This window comes from Rousettus aegyptiacus, unplaced genomic scaffold (assembly GCF_014176215.1).
Source record: "Rousettus aegyptiacus isolate mRouAeg1 unplaced genomic scaffold, mRouAeg1.p scaffold_m13_p_14, whole genome shotgun sequence".
Classification (NCBI taxonomy): Eukaryota; Metazoa; Chordata; class Mammalia; order Chiroptera; family Pteropodidae; genus Rousettus; species Rousettus aegyptiacus.
In genome coordinates, this window is record NW_023416289.1 from 12,331,842 (window position 1) to 12,350,382 (window position 18,541).

Genomic DNA, 18,541 nt, shown 5'->3' on the forward strand with positions numbered 1-18,541 from the left:
TCCCCAACAGTAAAATGAGATAAATTGCCAAATATACTGAAAAGGTGTGCCCTAATGCTAGAGATTTAAAGTTAGTTCCTCGAAGAAGTTACGGAAAATTTTGACTTGAAGCCAAAGTGAACGTTTTCCTGGAGTGGAAATATTAGTTATTACTATTTCTATTTTTTCTTAGTATTTTTTCCTAGTCTTCAGACCGGAGGAGCTGAGAGAGAGCTGAGAGGGAGCTGAGAGGACACTGAGGCGAAACGCCGCTGCAGAGAACGGTGCACGCCAAATACCAGGAAGTCAACCTTTATCAGTCTTCAGTGTCCCTTTAGCTTTCAAGACCAGGGAAACTCGTAGCCAAGTCACCTAAAGCATGTCCCGCCTTCCTCCGGCACTTCCCCTCCTCAGGGTGGCGGCAGGAGCGACAGCCCGGGAACTACGCGCGCGGCACTCTGGGAGCGGAAGCAGGGGGCCGCGCGGCGGCGGTGGAGCCGGAAGAGGTGGAGCTGGGCCTGGAAGATCTGCAAGAGTCCCTGCTGCTGTGGTCACCTGTGTTTGCGGGTCGCAGGGAGCGGATCCTGGCTCCTGGGGTGTGTCGCGATGCCGGAGCTGGCGGTGCAGAAGGTGGTGGTCCACCCCCTGGTGCTGCTCAGTGTGGTGGATCATTTCAACCGGTGAGCGGGCCGTGCGGGGCGGCCTAGTGTGGCTGGCGGCACTGTCGCTGCTGAGTCACGGGCACTCTGGGGAAGGCGCAGCGGCCGCTGGAGCACTGATGGTCGGAGGGCGGCCCTGCCTTGCCGAGGGCCCCAGACCAACCGCGGTCCTAGGAAGCTCGAGTCAGCCAGCATCGTACCCTGGCCCTAGCCGGCACTCCGGGCGCTGGGCTGCTCGTTTCTTTTAAACAAGTCTGTACGCTGCCAGATGGGGGGCAGCCTTCAGTTAGCTATGGTCCCCCAGGCCTCGTGCCCATCTGTCACTTTTTCTGCCCCTTTTCACCTTTAAAGACTCAGTGTCTCCTAGGAAAGCCGTTCAAACTGGCGTTTCTGTGCCTCTGAAAGCCGTAACTGAAATTCTGGTCTCAGCGCCCTAAAGGGCTCCCTGGAAGAGCTGTGGTTTTAACTTGTAAAAGTTTCTAAGCTGGAATTTGGCTTAACAATAAATTAAAAAGCAGATGAGGTGTCAAGTTTTCCTTTTAAAAGTGAAATCAGTTGTAGACTTTGGCATAAAAGAATAAGATAACATCCACAGATGGTTATTCTGCCTCCCCTTGCTTCTTTTCAAGCTGTTCATCCTGCTGGACCTGTTACACGTGTTCATAGATTTTACAAGATAATTACTTGAATTGGCAAATATAAAGATCCGGTTGGGAGCATCTGCTATAGGGTCGTAGTTTTTAAGTGCCCATTCATTCTCTCGCATCTTGCTTTGTACAACTGCTTCAACCAGACCGCCAAAAACAAATTTGAGATTACTAAGGTCTAGGGTCCCCAGTTTAGTTCCATTGCTTTGTAAGACCTTCAGTCAACCAGGATATATATGCAGGCTTTCCCACTGTACAGTAATTACTGTTTGGTTTTTTCTTCCCCCATAGGATACTAGGGATGCTAATGAAGCACGCATCATTTCAGTTCTATTCAGTAAACTCAGCAAACACTTGTTAAGGGCATAGTGCAGGCACACATTGCTGGCTGCTGTGTCAGGTAACAAACGTAGGGTTTTATAAAAGGCAAATGGATTTTTGTAAACCAAAAGAAAAGTAAGTGTGGAAGTTTCCTTTGATGTGTGGAAACTCAGTACCTAAGATTTCCAAAAAAGTCAGAACCGCCAGGAATACAGAATCCTTAATTTTGACCCAAACCACAAATTTAGTAAGCATTTATAAATTTGCCAAATCATATGTTTACATAAATAATTCAGTTAAACCAATGTGAAGCCAGCTACTGTTAAGGAATCGGAATCTTAGTTCATTTCACAGTGGCTTTTGTATTTCCTAGAGTTGTATTGTGTCTGGGTCTCACTTGCTACACTCATAGCTCCTTAGTACAAAATCACTGAGGTTCGATATGGAGATAGAAATTCTGAAGCAAAATCTTTCTCACTGAGTCAGCCTCGCTGTCAATGTCATTAGTCACCAGCTCACTTTTGACTTCTTTTTAATTGAGAGACCACAAATGACACACACATGCCTCTGTGTCAGAATTGCTTTTTGAGCCCCTAGCTGGTTCGAAGAATTATTACATCTAGTGGGGCTTGTTGACGTGGAATAGATGTGCCAAAGAACAGTATCAAGCTGGACCATCAAACTGGTTCTACTTTAGCATCTTTATCCCAGAAAGGATCCAAAGATCTAGAGGATGGGGAAAGTTTAAAGGAGAAAAGTAAACTGCAGAGAAAAAAAATAAAGGTGGTAACATAAATGTGTTTTTCAAATACCAACCAAGTAACATTTTAAAACTGTTATGATCAGGAGAGTTTTCATTTTCTCTTTTAAATTTCTGTTAAGTTTGAGATTTCTCCAAGCTTGTATTACTTTGCAGTTAACAGTAAGTAAAAACTGCCAGTGTACAAAGTTCATGAATTACTGATATTTATTAGAATTTAATATTAAGGACTAACCTGACTCTATACATTTGTTTAGTGAGATTAGTTCCCAGGTAAACTCACTTAATTGTATCTGTACCATTAATATTTCCTGTTGAGTATCTAATTGTTGGCAAATCTCTGTGTGCCTGTCAGACTGACTCTGCTTTCTCATTCAGAATAGGCAAGGTTGGAAACCAGAAACGTGTTGTTGGTGTGCTTTTGGGATCATGGCAAAAGAAAGTACTTGATGTATCTAATAGTTTTGCAGGTAAAAGACCAATTTTACATTTTTTCTAAGCATGGATAAGATCTCAGTTAACTTTAAAATTAAAAAAAGAAAAACTTTTTGTGATTTCCATTTTTTACTACAACCAAGGATTCTAATTAAGAATTGCTATGGTATAAAAAGGGAGGCTAAAGGCTGCGCACTAAATTGGAGGTGAGTGATTTAACCTTACAGGCCTTACATTCTCCAATGCAACTGCCCAGCTCTGCTATTATAGTGGGAAAGCAGTTATAGACAGTATGTAGACAAATGGGTGGGTATAGTCCAGTAAAACTTTATTTATAAAAATAGTCGGTGTAGTTTGTAAACCCATGCACTAAACTATTAACTAAGATTATGAGCTACCAAGGGGGAGTTGGAGAACATATCCCTTGATTGTTTCATGAATCTTTATAAGAAAATATCAGTGTATTTTGTCATTAAAGCAACAACAAAGAAGAACAAAATAATTGCTGGCATGACCTCTGGACTAGAGGTCACTAACTCCAAAGTCTAAAAGGACCAGATAGTAATGTAATTTGCCAAACAGGAAACATTAGGAAGTAATGGGGCCTTTAGCAAACTGAAGGTCATCTGTCCTTTTTAAAAGGCACAGCTTCTGTCTGGCTCTAGCCAGTTGCTGGCAGGTCTCCTGATTTTTCAAGAAAAGCTAGAAGTCTGGATTTTTATGTGAAATCTCTTTTTAATGAGAGCAACTCAAAATAATTTTATTAACTGTGTTGAACAAACCACCTACATGGATCAGATCTAGCCTAGTGGTCTTCAGTTTTGACCTGTGCTCTAGAGGTCTAACATTCTAAACTAAATCTTACATTTTTTTCTCTCTTTAGTACCTTTTGATGAAGACGACAAAGATGACTCTGTCTGGTTTTTAGACCATGATTATTTGGAAAACATGTATGGAATGTTTAAAAAGGTCAATGGTATGTCTTGATTTTTTTAAGAAAGTGTTTGGCATTTATGTGTGTGTGCATATGTAATATTTTTCTTTTTTAAGTGTGTGTGCATATGTAATATTTTTCTTTTTTAAGTATTCCATTTTCTTAATGTTTAATATAAAGGACCCTTTCCTTAGCTAGACTTAAGTAAGACTAGTGGTAGTAGATGAACAAGGTAGAATAAATGAGAAACTAGAATAGCAGTTTTAAGACCACCTAGGTTTGGGAGGAGAGAGCAGAAAAGTGAAAACTATCAAAATTCACCTGCCTCTAGAGTTTTAGTACCACCAGGATACATATCTCTCTTCATCACATATATCATTTTCATTTCATTTTATTACAGCAACCACATTACTTTGGAAATGATTATTCCTGCAATAATCACAGTTGTAATCTATATGCCATGAAATCGCATTTGTTTATATATTGCCTTAGAATTATTTTCTGGTTACCCTGTATGCCTGGTCTCCTACACTAGTCTGAGATATAGATGTCTCTGGATTTTCCTTGCTGCTTTTTTTCTGTCTTAAATTTCGAAAAAGGTAGAGAACATAACAACTGGAGTTTTTATGCTGTTTAAGGGACTTACATAGATCTTCATATAACACTTCAAACCCACCAATCCTTTCCTTCCCAGCCAGAGAAAGAATAGTTGGGTGGTACCACACAGGCCCTAAACTACACAAGAATGACATCGCCATCAATGAACTCATGAAAAGATACTGCCCTAACTCAGTAAGTATACTCTATCTTTAAAACTCATGAATGTTCCTTGCCAGCAAACTCAAATAAGAGCATCCTAGGAAGGATTTGGGTAACACATCATTTCGCTGCTTTTTCTTTGTAAGCTTGTGTTAATTGGTAATGTTTTGTGTAGTACACAATAACCCAGTGTATTAAATACTTAACAGTAAATACCTGCCAAGTGCCAGGTACCTAAGTTGTCTTCCTTAATCCTCTCAATGACTATATGGAGCTGTTAACCTCTTTACAATAAGAAAACTGAGGTTTAAAGTGGTTAGTAAGGTCTTGTAGGTGGTGGGGCAGGGAGTTAAATGTTGGCTGCCTTGATTCCAATTTCTTTGTGCTTGATAACCACACTGTGCTACTCCTTAGTTTGTTAATTAATGGGAGTAAAGAATAGCAAATGATGAGATTTGAATGTAAACTCGTTTTTGCTAAAAATTCTGACTCATGTTCGATTGAATGAAATTGCTTCAATACTCATGATCAGAAGAATGGCAACAGTTATTCCTTATGTGCTCAGTGTGAGGTGGTTTGCTTACATATGTTTTTCTGCCAGGTATTAGTCATCATTGATGTGAAGCCAAAGGACCTGGGACTGCCCACAGAAGCATATATTTCAGTGGAAGAAGTCCATGATGTAAGTCATCTTGCTATGAGCCTAGGAAATTAGATTTGCTATTTATGGAGCAATCGTTTGGCGTTTGGGTTTTTTTCCCTTCCCCCAAGTCAGCAAATCCTTTATAACAAAGAGAAGGTTGTTGATTTCTGTTAACAGTTTGGTATTATGGTTTTTCCCGTGGACTGTTTGAATCGCCACATTTTAGAAATACAAAGGATTGTAAAACTCTAAGTCCCCTTTTACAAATGAAATTTAGGCCCAAAGTAATCCAGTGATTACTCAGGGATGTTCATAGCAAAGTAAATGTAGAGCCTAGCGAGCTTAGTCTTTATGCAATTTCTACTGTTGGGACCCCTCTGGGCAAATATTCCTTTCTCCTTGAGGATTTTTAATCCCTATAGACTAGAGCATAGTTTTCAAATAAAGTATGTCAGAGATACCTGGAGCTAGATGGCAAGACCCATCTGTGTGCTTTGACACCTGAACACTCAGCTTCATCTCATCCAGTACCTGCTTTGTGGTTCGTTAGCTTGTGCTTTGGGTCTAGACATAAAGAGCTGCCACAATATAGCTTTTCTCTATTTCCTGGGAAATTGAACTCTGATTCTAGGATAGGAGCATAAAATATTTGCACTTAGGTTATGCAGATAGCTTGATCTTGAATTTCCAAAGTCAAAAGCCTGGAGGATTAAGTCTATGTTAAAATTTAGATGTGTAGTATTTATCCTTAGACTTGGTTTTTAAATCGGAGAAAAGGTATTTTAGGTTAGCTCCCTGCAATTGTTTCTCGCCCTGAGCTCTATTCTCGTTTTCTCTTTTTGCCTTGCTACCAGGGAGCTTAGATCTAAATTTATTGTCTAGTTGCCATAAGGCTTTCATCTTTGTCTTGATACAGTTGTTTTTAAATGAATCTTTACCCTGCCTCTTTCTAAAAGGAATTCGAGGCTGCTTACACTCATGCATGTGTGTATACACACACACCAGTGAAGCAAGATTTTGAAATAGCAGATAGAGGGGACATAAGGATCATTTGTAAGATGAAACCAGGGAAAAATTAGTGCTTAAAAAAATTATGCCACGAAGTCCCACAAGATCGTCATAGGCTGTGACCATCCTACCCTACAAAGCCAAGAGGAAAGTGGCATTGCCATGATTCGTATTGCCCTGGATAAAATAGTAACAGCTAAGGTTTATACCACTTAGTAGAAGTTAAGTGACTTACCCAAGATCCTGTAGCTCCCTTATCACACACATGGCAGAGCCTGACTTTGAACCCAGGCAGTCTGGCTATAGAGCCTATATTCTCACTGATGCGCTGTCCTGCCTCACAGACATTTTGCAGCCTTTGTGGGAGTTGTACATCCTCTTCTGGCAGTGGATCTGAGAAGTTTCTCCTGAGTCTCATCAGGAAGTCACTAGGTGATACAGTGTACCACATCCCCAGATGGATCTTTGATAAATTTGGCCACCGGAAAGCCAGTTGTTCTCACTGCATCATTTTGGTGCTCTGGTGTCATTCGATCCAAGGAACAATGGATGCTTAAAAGTTATGTTTTCTGGCATGGGCTTGTCTCAAATACAGGTATTCTGTACATTACCTTTCCTGGAAAGAACTATGTACTTTAAAAATCAACCTCATAAAGACTTCCTAATCAGTCCCCACTGTGAGATTGAGAGGATATCAGGATTATCCTCACAAGTGAGCTAGTGATGCCCCAGCAAACCTTGTCACTGAGCAAGGCCACTGTGATAATTAGCCTAGAAGAGAAGACTAAGTCTACCGTCTCCCCCTTGCCTTGGAAAACCTAGTAATGCACCCATGAAGTGATTAGACTTAAAGCAGAAGAATCAAAGTGTGAAAAGGAACATGTACCAGTTTGTTTGTAAATAAATAACTACAGTTAAGCTTCTTCTCCAGGATGGAACGCCAACTTCAAAAACATTTGAGCATGTGACCAGTGAAATTGGAGCAGAGGAAGCTGAGGAAGTTGGAGTTGAACACTTGTTACGGTGAGATTTAGGATGGCATCAGAGTCATAAGTGGCCCAAGAGGCTGCTCGAAGTAGGGAGATATTAGTACCAGGAATAGAGATACCTGGGTTCTAAGCTTGAATCACTGCTAAAGTTGAGTTACACTTTATGACTTTGTGGAATAGTACACCTTATCTGCGAACTAACGCTGACTGTGACAGGAACAGACATGTAAAAGTTTAGGCATGTCTTCTTCCACTGTATGTCTTTTTCAGTGAATGTAGACAGCCAGTTTTCTGCGGAGAATCTACTTCTTTGGATGGGTTTCATTTGAAAGTACTCTATTTATATAACCCTTTTATATTCAAAAGGGTCATAGTGTTTCTCAAACAATAAGATTCCTTCCAGTTCAAAAGTTACTACTGACTCACAACATTGTATAGATACAGGTGAAGAAAATGCCACCCTTTTATAGGAAAAGGGAAGTTGAAGGAGAGAGCTTTTATTTTAAGTGAAAATAGTTTCATTTTAGCTTAAAAAAAAATGCCTGTGATGAGAAAAATTAAATAACATGTCTCTCAATGAAAACAAAATTAAGGCAATTTATATTCCGATCTTTGTAAAATAGAGAAGTAACATTTTTTCTTTTGAAAACTTGCCCCTCTTCACAAAGCTGGGTGTTTCCTTAGAACGTACGAACCTGTGTGATGATACAGTAATGATACGGTAAACACACTGACGCTTTTTCCTGCCTGCCCTTGTGGGTTCTTACAGAGACATCAAAGACACTACCGTGGGCACTCTTTCTCAGCGGATCACAAACCAGGTCCATGGTTTGAAGGGACTGAACTCTAAGCTTCTGGATATCAGGAGCTACCTGGAGAAGGTGGCTACAGGCAAGCTGCCCATCAACCACCAGATCATCTACCAGCTACAGGACGTCTTCAACTTGCTGCCAGATGTGAGCCTGCAGGAGTTTGTCAAAGCTTTTTACCTGAAGACCAACGACCAGATGGTGGTAGTATATTTGGCCTCCCTGATCCGTTCTGTGGTCGCCCTACACAACCTCATCAACAACAAGATTGCCAACCGGGATGCAGAGAAGAAAGAAGGGCAGGAAAAAGAAGAGAGCAAAAAGGATAGAAAAGACGACAAAGAGAAAGATAAGGAAAAGAGTGATGTAAAGAAAGAAGAGAAAAAGGAGAAAAAATAAAACATGTAGCTTTTTAATTTGTAAATTAAAATCTTATAAACTAACTCAGTGTGCCACCAGAGGGTTCTTTTCATTTTAAGTGCTTATTAAAAGCTGCAATGATGAGAGCTCTCTGCCTCTGGTCACTCTCGCTGTGGCATTACGTGGACGTGAATGGATAGAGGGATGGATCTCATACCTAAACTGCAGCTTAGGCAGCTGTGAGTTGGGAATATGACAGCTTAGGCTTCAGATTGTGTGAGAAAAGTGAAGAGGAGTAAACATTTTTGGTACTCTTCATTCTTTTATCTGTAAAACCAGGAGTTGAATTTTCTCCACCTCAAGACTCTTAGGGTCTGTTTCTGGCAGTTTGCAAAATTGCTAAATGGAATGCATGAATTCCAAAAGTGCTCTGCCTCGGAACACTTGAGTTCTGACCCTTCTGAACTCTGCTGAGAATACAGCACCATGGGACTTTTGAACCCGTAGCTCTGGCATTCTCAGGGCTTGCCATCCAGCTTCATGTATTGTTTACCTTCAAAGACACGATTAAATGGCTTGGTTTTTAAGTCTGTGTTCTAGTCGTTTTTGACTCTGGGAGTGGCGGTCTGTTGTACTCAGAAGCAGACAATGCACCCTTTAATTGAAGCTGCCTTAAAGGATTACTTTAGACTTGGGAGTCTTTTATGAAAGAGTTTCATTCCTCAAAATTTAGCTTGCTATAGTGAGAACTCTCAACTGAGCCCAAAAGACCTGGATCCCAGTTTGTGCCTCAGAATCCTCATCTGTGAAGTCCCTAGAGCAGCTGTTCCTAAGGGACACATTCAGTTATTATTGCAGTAGGTCTGAGTACATCAGACTACAAGGTTGGTGGGGATGTTACTGAGGATAGAATGAAATTCCCCCAAAATAAGTGCTCAGGGCTCCTTTGGAACAAATTAAATAAGCTGCTGAATTATTGGGTAAAACAGGAGTCACTTGGATATTAATTTTCTCTCTTGAGCAGTTAGAATTTCTTTAAAGTTCTCTAAATGCACCATCTGGGTTATCAATATTTAGAGATTTAAGAATACAATAAAATAGCACTAAAACTAAATGCAATCAGACACCACTTCTTAATGTTATAATGCTTCAGTTACAGAAGTAGCCACTTCTATTCCACAAACCTACCAAAGAGCTAGTAGATGGAACTTTGTCAATAGTATGATATTTAACAGCTTTCGTTGGGAAATAGAAGCATGCCCACATCAGGGCTTATTTCAAGTTTCATTAAGAATCTCAAAAGAAACATTTTAAGGATGGTAATGGAAGACCTACAGAGAACCAAGTTTTACTTGTCTGTTGCAGCAGTCAAAAATAAGATGCTGCATCTGAGTAAAAGAAATTTGAAATGCACTGTACAAACCTTGAGATGTATTTAAAACCATTGAAGTTATTGAAGAAGGTTTTGCAATTCAATTTCCATGTTTACAACAGACTGATAAGAAAAGGAAACCTGGACCATTAACTTCTCCAGTGAACAATCAGGAAAGCCAGGATGCAATGATTCTGAGGCTTTAAGTGGGGAAATGAGAATGTCATTCCAAGTAGTGGACCCTTTATAAGGGTCAGGTGGTAATTTGAGATCACACAGGATTCATTCTGGTCTATCTTTAGTACAATATGAACTTTTAAAAGCTTTCCAGGGTCTAAGGAAAATATGCCACAGGGTTTTAAGTTTGTCACTGTTAAGTTGAAATGTTTATTGAGCATCTAAGAATATGGGAATACAACCAGGCCTTATTATATTTAATAGTTTGATCCACATGTGGGCAAAATTGAATTTTCCTAATAGGATTCTCAATTACTACTTTAAACAAAAATAGTTTCTAGCCTCTAGAGTCACTTAGACTTATTTTCTAAGGCAAAGTTGCTGCCATCCTGTGTAAGAGGGTGAGCACTGAAGGGCTATTGATAAAGTCTTGCTTATACAAATAGCAGCTGACTTGTTAAAACCCTAGCCCCTCAACCTAAAATGAAACCTTGCATTTATTTGTATAGCCTGGCAGTCTCGAGATTTCTAAACTACTTTTATTTTGAAAACTGAAAAAGTATCCTGAGAAAAGATCCCAAGTCTGGATCTGGTATCCATAGTTCTAACACTACCTTCACTTCTACTTCCAAACACTTCAGAATGACTTGCTACAGTGGTCAGGCTGTTCCTGCTACACATATTACAGAGATGTATGGTATTTATTCCTTAGCGGTTTTGTGTGATAACATCTGAAATATCCCTGAATTTACAAGCTAGTTCTTAATGTAAAGATGGAAACTATCAGAATGGAACGACTTTGAGCCAATTAGTTAAATGTTATTTAATTTTGCTGAGACCATCAATTACTAAAGAGACAAAGGGGAAGTACTCTTACGGAGAAGCTACCATATTCTCCAAAGTGCTAGATGCAAAATAAACCTTTGTAGCAGGAATTAGCAATCCCAGAATCCTCCAATTTCTAGAGGACTCTCCAGCTATGAGAACTCAACCATATATAATTACTTTTGCTTCAAATAAATGACAGCATAAGTTGTCATAAAATAATGAAATAGCCCATTCACTGGGAAGTTAGGAACAGGACTTCTACCAATTTTTCTATGGAAATATAACGCAAAAATTAGACTTGAGACTGTATTTGTTATATACACTACAACACGCTACTTCAGGAAGGAAATGAGGCATGTTGGGAAGGTGGAGAACATTTGATTTATGTGACCCACAAGAAACGATTTCTACAACTCTCCTAAACAAATCTGCTTCAAATTAAACATAATTTAGGCAACTACTGATTTGCATATCTATGTCATTCAATTCTTGGCATTACTTATTTCGCCTAGGAGCTACATGGCGTCCTTTCAAAAAAAAAAAAAAAAGGTTAATGGCTATTCTTGTTGAGGGAGTGAGTGGAAAGAGAAAATGATTCAAAAGGTAGGAACATGGAAGTGAGGAAAGAGACTAGAGGAAAGGAAGAAGAAGAAACATTAAAGTTAATATGTTCCCAGGGCCTAAATCAAAAGAAATCTTTACACACTCCTCTATGGAGCCAATCTGTTTTTTGACACTAGATGGCACCATTGCCTAATCTCATCTCTTGGCAAGAGAAAACATTTGATTGCCAGTTCAAGGGAGAATTGGGAACCTTATCCAAAGTTGCTTCCTGTCATTTCTGCTTTGGGCTACAACCATCCCAGCAAGGTTTTGAAGGAATCTGGAGGGTGTAGGGGTGCAAAAAGATTGGGTCAAGATGCCACACCACCTTTGCTGTACTATGCCAACACTAAAAATTCTTAGGCTATGAATATACAAGGTTTTCTCTCTGCCCTTCAGACAGCTCATGCTTTGATTTTCTTCACTGCTGAAACCACTTCTGATTTCTTTAGAGACCAAATTCAGGGGTGTGCTCATAAATATGTAACAATCAGTTCTTCAAAGAAGAGAGAGAAGAGTGTTGATTTTGTAGCCTTTCCCAATTTCCCTGATATAAATACTCCACATGGCTTATTTCAGTATACTAACATGAGCTGGGAAGAGATGTATAGTAGCACAGAACCACACATATTACCTAAATACGAATATAACAGGTAAAAATAACATCAAGAACGCATTTTATGATAGTAAAATGCAAAACGATTAGGATATCATGCACTTTGAGTACTACCTGTTAAAATTTATTTCATTGTAAATTTATATAGTTCGGCCTACTGCATTAGCATCTCTGGCAATCTGTGTTTTTAAGATGTCCTCCATGTGGTTCCTGCACACATGGAAGTTAGGGAACCTTTATTTTGATATAAACAAATTATCAGTCTTTTGCCTTATGGTTAGCACATTGTAGATCATATTTAAGAAGTCCTCTCCCAGCTCAAGATCTCTTCTCATACATACATGTCTACTGCACTCCACAAAGTATCTTCCTTCTCTGTAGCTTAGTACCCATCTGTGACCTCTTTCTATATGTTACAGCTAAAGTCTGATGAATAACAACATAATTTGGCTAATCTTTTAACCAAAATAACCAACAAGGATCCTTAGTTCATCTATTATCCCTTCTTTCCTAACAACCCTGGTTTCATCTCTACCTCTTACCCCTCAGCATATAAAGACTCAATTATCTCCCTTCTCATACACAAACACTGCTCTGGTCGCCTGCTTACCTTCAGCCTCTACATCAGCTACCTCTTTGTCCTACTACATGGACCATCTGTGACATCTAACCTCTTGCACTCTCACTGCCTTGCCTACATTCAAATATGCATCTATCTCATCTTCTGTTGCTAGGGTCACCTACCTGCAATTCCTGCCTACTTTCTCTCACCTGCCCTCTTTTCCATGTTCTGTCCTTAGCTAGTCAGTTGGCTGGAGGATGAACCTCAGTTCATGACTTACTGTCATCATCATCATTGTTAGGGCCTCTCTCTTGATTTTTTTTTTTTTTTTTTGCCCTTATCCTGACTTCCACTATCATTCTAACCCTCCCCCACATACATATATGCACAATAAATGTTCATAGATATAGATCCTAGAAGAATATGAAGCAAATTGGTATGCACATGTGTTTTAATTTACACATATATTTCCCCTTAGGTCTCATTCCTTCCTATCCTGCCTTTTTTAATTTAAAATCATTTTGTAAAGATCTATCCTCATTGGGATAGACCCATTAGTTCATAACTTTTAATTGCTCATGGTAGAGGTAATACTATGTGTTTCTCAAATCCCATTTCACATCCCTTGTTCTTAGACACACTGTACTTTCCACCCATTGTTAGAGAGGGCCATGAGGTTAGGCCTAGGAAATGAAGAGGTCTGAGCAGGCTCAGGCAGGGCAAAGTCCCTCCAGTATTCCTCTCCCACAGACACACTGGCAATACAGGAGGGACACGTTGGGATCCACACAGACCTCATTCACAGGTCCTACCCACACTCCATCAGTGCTCACCCACAACAGCCTTCTACAAGTTTCTAGAATATGCCAGTCTCTTTCGCATTCAGGCCAGCATACCTTATAGGCCCAACCCTGGATATGGCTCTTTGCTTGACCGGCTCCTTATCTTTCAGGTCTCCAGGCCAGAACATCTTTTTAGAGATGCTTTCCCTAAAGCCCTATCTAAAAGGAGACCTTACACCCCATCCTACTTTCCCACATTCTTCTCTGTTAGGGCATGGCATGGTGACGATAGTTAACAATATTGTATCATACACTCGAAACTGGCTAAGAGAGTAGATCTTAAATGTTTTTACCACAACACAGCCTTAAATGTCTCAGCAACAACAAAATGGCAATTATGTGAAGTTATGGATGTGTTCATTAACCTTACTGTGGCAATCATTTCTCAATATGTCCATATATCAAATTGTCATATTGTATACTTTAAACTTATATGACATTATATATGTTAACTATGTCTCACTAAAGCTGAAAAAAAATATTTATCCAAGGGTTTCCATTACCCAATGGCAGATAACTGATCCCCCCAGGTGTATATCCCTGATAGAGAGCAGGATGGGATAAGAGTCAAAGTTTAATGCATGAGCTACTTTCCCTGCCCCACATACTCCATATTTTTATCAATGTGAACCAGTCACAAGGAGTTGACAAACAACCATTACTATAAAATCCAAAAGTTCAAGAGTAAAAGGAATCCTCTCCCAGAAGAAAGAACGCTTCCACACCCAGGGCCCACCAGAGCCCCAGGTACTGTTGAGGGAGGCCACTACTGTGGTGGGAGATGGCCCCCTTGAGCCAACCCTCAGCAGAAGTCCTGGAGCTGCAAAGGCCATCCTTCAGGCTAATTTTTTTTTGTAGTGGCACCACCTACTCTACCACTCACCCTGCAATTACATAGGAAATGGACCCAAAATTGTCTTCGAGAGACTGGACATGACTCTTCCCAACTAGGTTTGACTGGAGGCCCCAATAAGCAGTAATGACATTCAAGGCAGAGTGCCACAGTCACACGCTGGGCCAGACCTAAGGCCTCTGAAACCATCAGTGCTGCTGAGCAAATGATGTCAGGCCATGGGCTTGGGGGGAGGACTGAAATTACTCCCATTTCCCAGTATTTTCTTTCCCCAAGAAAAGGAACAAAAGTGATACTAGAACCTTCCTGCCTATATTCCTGGTTAGAGTGATTTTTTGATTTACAGATAATCTTCATGCCATGGTGCTTCATTTATTAAAAATCATGGCCACATTCAGAACCCAGGGCATGAAAGAGGCACTAATGCAAGGACATTTAATCTGACCTAGGCTGGTATATTAGTTATTTACCGCTGCATAACAAATTACCATAAACTAGCAACTTAAAATGACACACATGATTGCCTCACAGTTTTGGTGGGTCAGGAACCTGGCACAGCCTAGCTGGGTCCTCCAATCAGGGATGTTCACGGCTGGCAATCAAGGTGTCAGCGGGGCTGCAGTCATCTCAAGGTTCCAAGCACATGTGGTTGTTGGCAGGATTCAGTTACCCATGGACTATTGGACTGAGGGCCTCAGTGTCCCGATGGCTGTTGACAGGAAGCTGCCCTCAGTCCTTTGCCATATGGGCCACCCCAACATGGCAGTTTGCTTCATCAAAGCACACAGACCGAGAGAAGGCAATGGAGAGTTAGCTAGCAAGAAGTGGGTCACAATCCTTTGTAATTTAACCACAGAAGTGACAGCCTATCATCTTTTCCATATTCTATTGGTTAGAATCAAATCACTAACCCAGCCCCACTCAAAGGGAAGAGATTCTACCAGGAGGGTATGAGTCCCAAGAGGCGATCATGGAGTAGGGGTGGAGGGGTGGGGATATGGCAATGTGCGAAGCCTGCCTCCCACAGATAGGAACAAGAATTCACCAGGGTAATCCATAAACTCTAGTGTGTCTTTTTTTAATTTCAGTGCCTAATTAATGTCTTAGAATGAAGATAATGTTAGAAAATGCAGAAGTAAAACATCCCTTTTATTTATAAATAAGTCTATTTTCACCACTATTTTGGAGATAAAACAAAACAAAGCAAACCTCGAGTTAGGAACTGGGTCAGTGCTCTTAGAGGTGAGGGGCAATGGGCTTAATTGTGGCTGACTGGCAAAAATTCAATTCTGATGTGAAGCATTTATCTTTTCTTCCTCCTAAACTCCATTAAAATGACAGTGAATGAACATAAAAGATTTCCCATTTGGCCCAATTTGAGAGGTAGACAAGGGAAGTCAACACATTTCTGGAAAGAGGAAAGCGAGAGCCACGGTCAAGAATTAACTGGAAGGAGCTACAAGCTGTCCTTTCTTCTGCCCCTAGGCATCTATCAAAGGAAAGAAAGTTAACTGAGGTAGCAGATTAACCAATCTCTTCACCGTCTCTGGCCTAGCTAACATGACAGCCAAGGAAGCATTATTAATGTCTTGATCCACAAGGTCAAAGAGAACACGAGAGGATTCAGCAGTGGACAAGGATGTTTATCAAAGTGTTCAAAGGTGGAAACCAGGTGGAAGAGTGTAACTGACCAAGCAGAAGTCTTAACCTAAGATACTGCGGAGATGTAGATGAGAAATGAGCACGACGCTGGAAAGACTTGGGGATAGCAGGAAGGCAGGAGGAGGGATGAAACCGAGGTAGTGAAAAGTTTCTATATAGGACACAAGGAAGATCACAGATCCAGACCAGAAACAGTGAGACGGGTTGGCTTGATGAGTTACTGCCGTAGGCCTCCACCTTTCTCAAAGCCATAGCCAGGTGCTCAGCAATGACAGTTTTGTTTTGCGTGCTGGTTGGCCTGCTTCCATGAAACCGGAGGGAGCGGTGAGTGGGCTGGTGCCCAACCCGTCTATACTGGAGCATATTTACACTACTCGCCCCACAGCAGCTGAACTCCCAGCCATCACTGGCACACCCACAACTGCAATCTTGCTCAATGTTTTAAATTCTGTTCTTTTTCTGACCCTTGAAATTATTTCTCATTTTTGAACCAGCCTTTTGTTTTTCTATATTTTGTGTGAAGTTATTATGCTTTTGCAGCAGAGGAATTGATAAATCATGAATTCACTGTGCTATCTCAACAGAACCCTTCTTGGATTCTAATATTTTATACCAGAAAGAACCAGGGATCCTAGTGGAGAAGTTGATTCTACAGAGCAAGAGAACTAAAGCTAAGAATAGAATACCATGTAGACCATCAAAGACATCCAAAAGGGTGACAACAGAATCAAAGAGGCCAAAATTGTGATGAGCATCAAAAAGAAAACAATGATTACTGCCACTGGGACCAACTGAGTTGGAGCTGGGCCCTGAGTCCATTATGATGTTCAAAAGATACAAATAATAGAAAGTGCCAAAGAAGTCACATGCTCCAATATGAGTCAGCTGATTGATGCTTGACTCATGCAGCATGCAGTACAGGAAAGTGAGCTTGACCGTGGTACTTGAACCAACCTCAGAATCAGAGGGACCTGGATAAAAGGGTATTTTAAATTGAATTCATGGGGTAGACTATAGGAAAATGAGCTGAGATAAAAACTTTGGGCACTGACTTTTCTTCCCCAAGAGGAGGCTGGGGCCTTGTTTATGCTGAGCTTATAAGTATTCCTCTAAATAAAAGTATATATATCTTTAGGGCAAGTTTTTCTAGAAAGGTGAGGTAAGCCCCAATATAGAAGGGCAGTGGGTTAGCAAGAACTGAGCTTTCCAGAACCAGTGAGGTCCCACCTTATATAAAGGCTTACTGGCACCTAGAGACGCACCGGGGACCTTAGGTGACAAAGGGAGTCATATCTGTTTTTCACTTCCACAGTAATTTTATAGCTTTGGCTAATTACATGAGGAACTTATTACAGCATGTAGGGGTAGGGATCCTCCCTATCTAGTTTTACTTGAAACATTTCAGAATAAGAAAAAAAAAACTGAGGATATAGTAAAAGCAAAGAGAGGTAATTAGAACCCCCCAGGGAGAAAGAACTGTGTAAGGAAAAAACAGTTGTCTAACTTTATACTATTTACTTCTGGAGTAGACAGTATTTATTTAATCATAGTAATGTCGCTTTTTAGCTTTTCAAATAAACTTTCAGAAAAAGCACAGAAGATTTCATTATGGTTACACAATAAAAATTTTTTGATAGTGTATAAGAACAAGAGTTAGATGGAAAAGGGAACGGAGAGCTAGGAGGATAAAGGGGTCACCAAGTAGGGTGACAAGGCATCCTGCCCATTGCTAAGGCTAGTAAAACAAGAACCTTTTTGAAGGGCAACTGGGTAGAATCTTGGGATTTTTAAAGTGTATCTAGAAGAATCCAAAATAAACCAGCAACATTTGCCTCTAGAAGGTGATCAGAGTGGCTGAGGAACGAAAGGGTGAGAAGTCTTTCACTGTAGATCCTTCCTATCTTTAAATTTTAAAACTTTTAAAAATTTTAAAATAAAAATAAAAGTATATCATCAACAACCTAATTTCCAGGACGACTGCCCCCTCCTGGAAGAGCGCATCAGTGCATAAGACCTGTCCAAGGCATTCACCAAAACTGTGCAGCCACAAGCAAATTGTTGGACACACTGCCATATCTGTTATGACAAAAACAGGGTGTACTATAGAACCACCGTAATACAGAATACCACGCTGATAAGAATCAATTAAAGATCTGTGGATGGACATGGGAAGGTGTCCCTAACACCTTATTTAATGAGACAAGTTCCTCAACATGTATAGGATCTCACGTTTGGCATATTTAAAAACCATATGTATATATGATTTGCATATGCACACAATATAGTCTGGAAGGACCACCGCACACTGAACAGTGGTTACTTCTGAGGATAAAAGTGAGAACAATTTCTACCTGAATATGTCTTATTTGAATTTAATGAGATGTCTGTATAACTTGTGGAATTTTGTCAGTGATTTTCTCAGAGCACAGCACTGCCCTGTCAAGTGAAAAAGGATTTGAAGCAGAGGAGTGAGGTAGTGAATTCAGCTGACGAACTCCCAGGAGGACCCCTCTCTGAACAGCTCTGCCTCCCTTGAGAGGAAGCACATTAGGGCAAGGCTCAATCTATGACAAAGTCATTTCTGGGTCAAATGCATCGAGACCCATCAGCATGGGAATCTGCCGCATCTGACCTCTTAAGTGCTCAAAAAAGTAGGTAGCAAGATCTTGCAGGACCAGAGTCAAGGTCAGAGTCCCTTTATCACTGCAGACCCCAAGAATCAC

At 40.5% G+C, this 18,541-nt stretch overlaps 1 protein-coding gene across 1 annotated transcript; it reads left to right on the forward strand.

Annotated features, from left to right (window-relative positions):
* Positions 1 to 457: 457 nt before the first annotated feature.
* PSMD7 (proteasome 26S subunit, non-ATPase 7) lies at positions 458 to 8,890 on the forward strand. Its single transcript, XM_016146871.2, has 7 exons — positions 458 to 659; positions 2,745 to 2,836; positions 3,685 to 3,777; positions 4,430 to 4,527; positions 5,096 to 5,176; positions 7,077 to 7,168; positions 7,904 to 8,890. The coding sequence occupies exons 1-7, from the start codon at positions 586 to 588 to the stop codon at positions 8,340 to 8,342; spliced, it is 969 nt and encodes a 322-aa protein (XP_016002357.1). The 5' UTR covers positions 458 to 585; the 3' UTR covers positions 8,343 to 8,890.
* Positions 8,891 to 18,541: the final 9,651 nt, after the last annotated feature.

Excerpts from the sequence above, each read along its gene's own strand:
- PSMD7 (XM_016146871.2), top strand. The coding sequence starts at position 586 with ATGCCGGAGCTGGCGGTGCAGAAGGTGGTGGTCCACCCCCTGGTGCTG. Across the intron at positions 660-2,744 it reads GTGGTGGATCATTTCAACCG|AATAGGCAAGGTTGGAAACC; the intron begins GTGAGCGGGCCG and ends TTTCTCATTCAG. Across the intron at positions 2,837-3,684 it reads TGTATCTAATAGTTTTGCAG|TACCTTTTGATGAAGACGAC; the intron begins GTAAAAGACCAA and ends TTCTCTCTTTAG.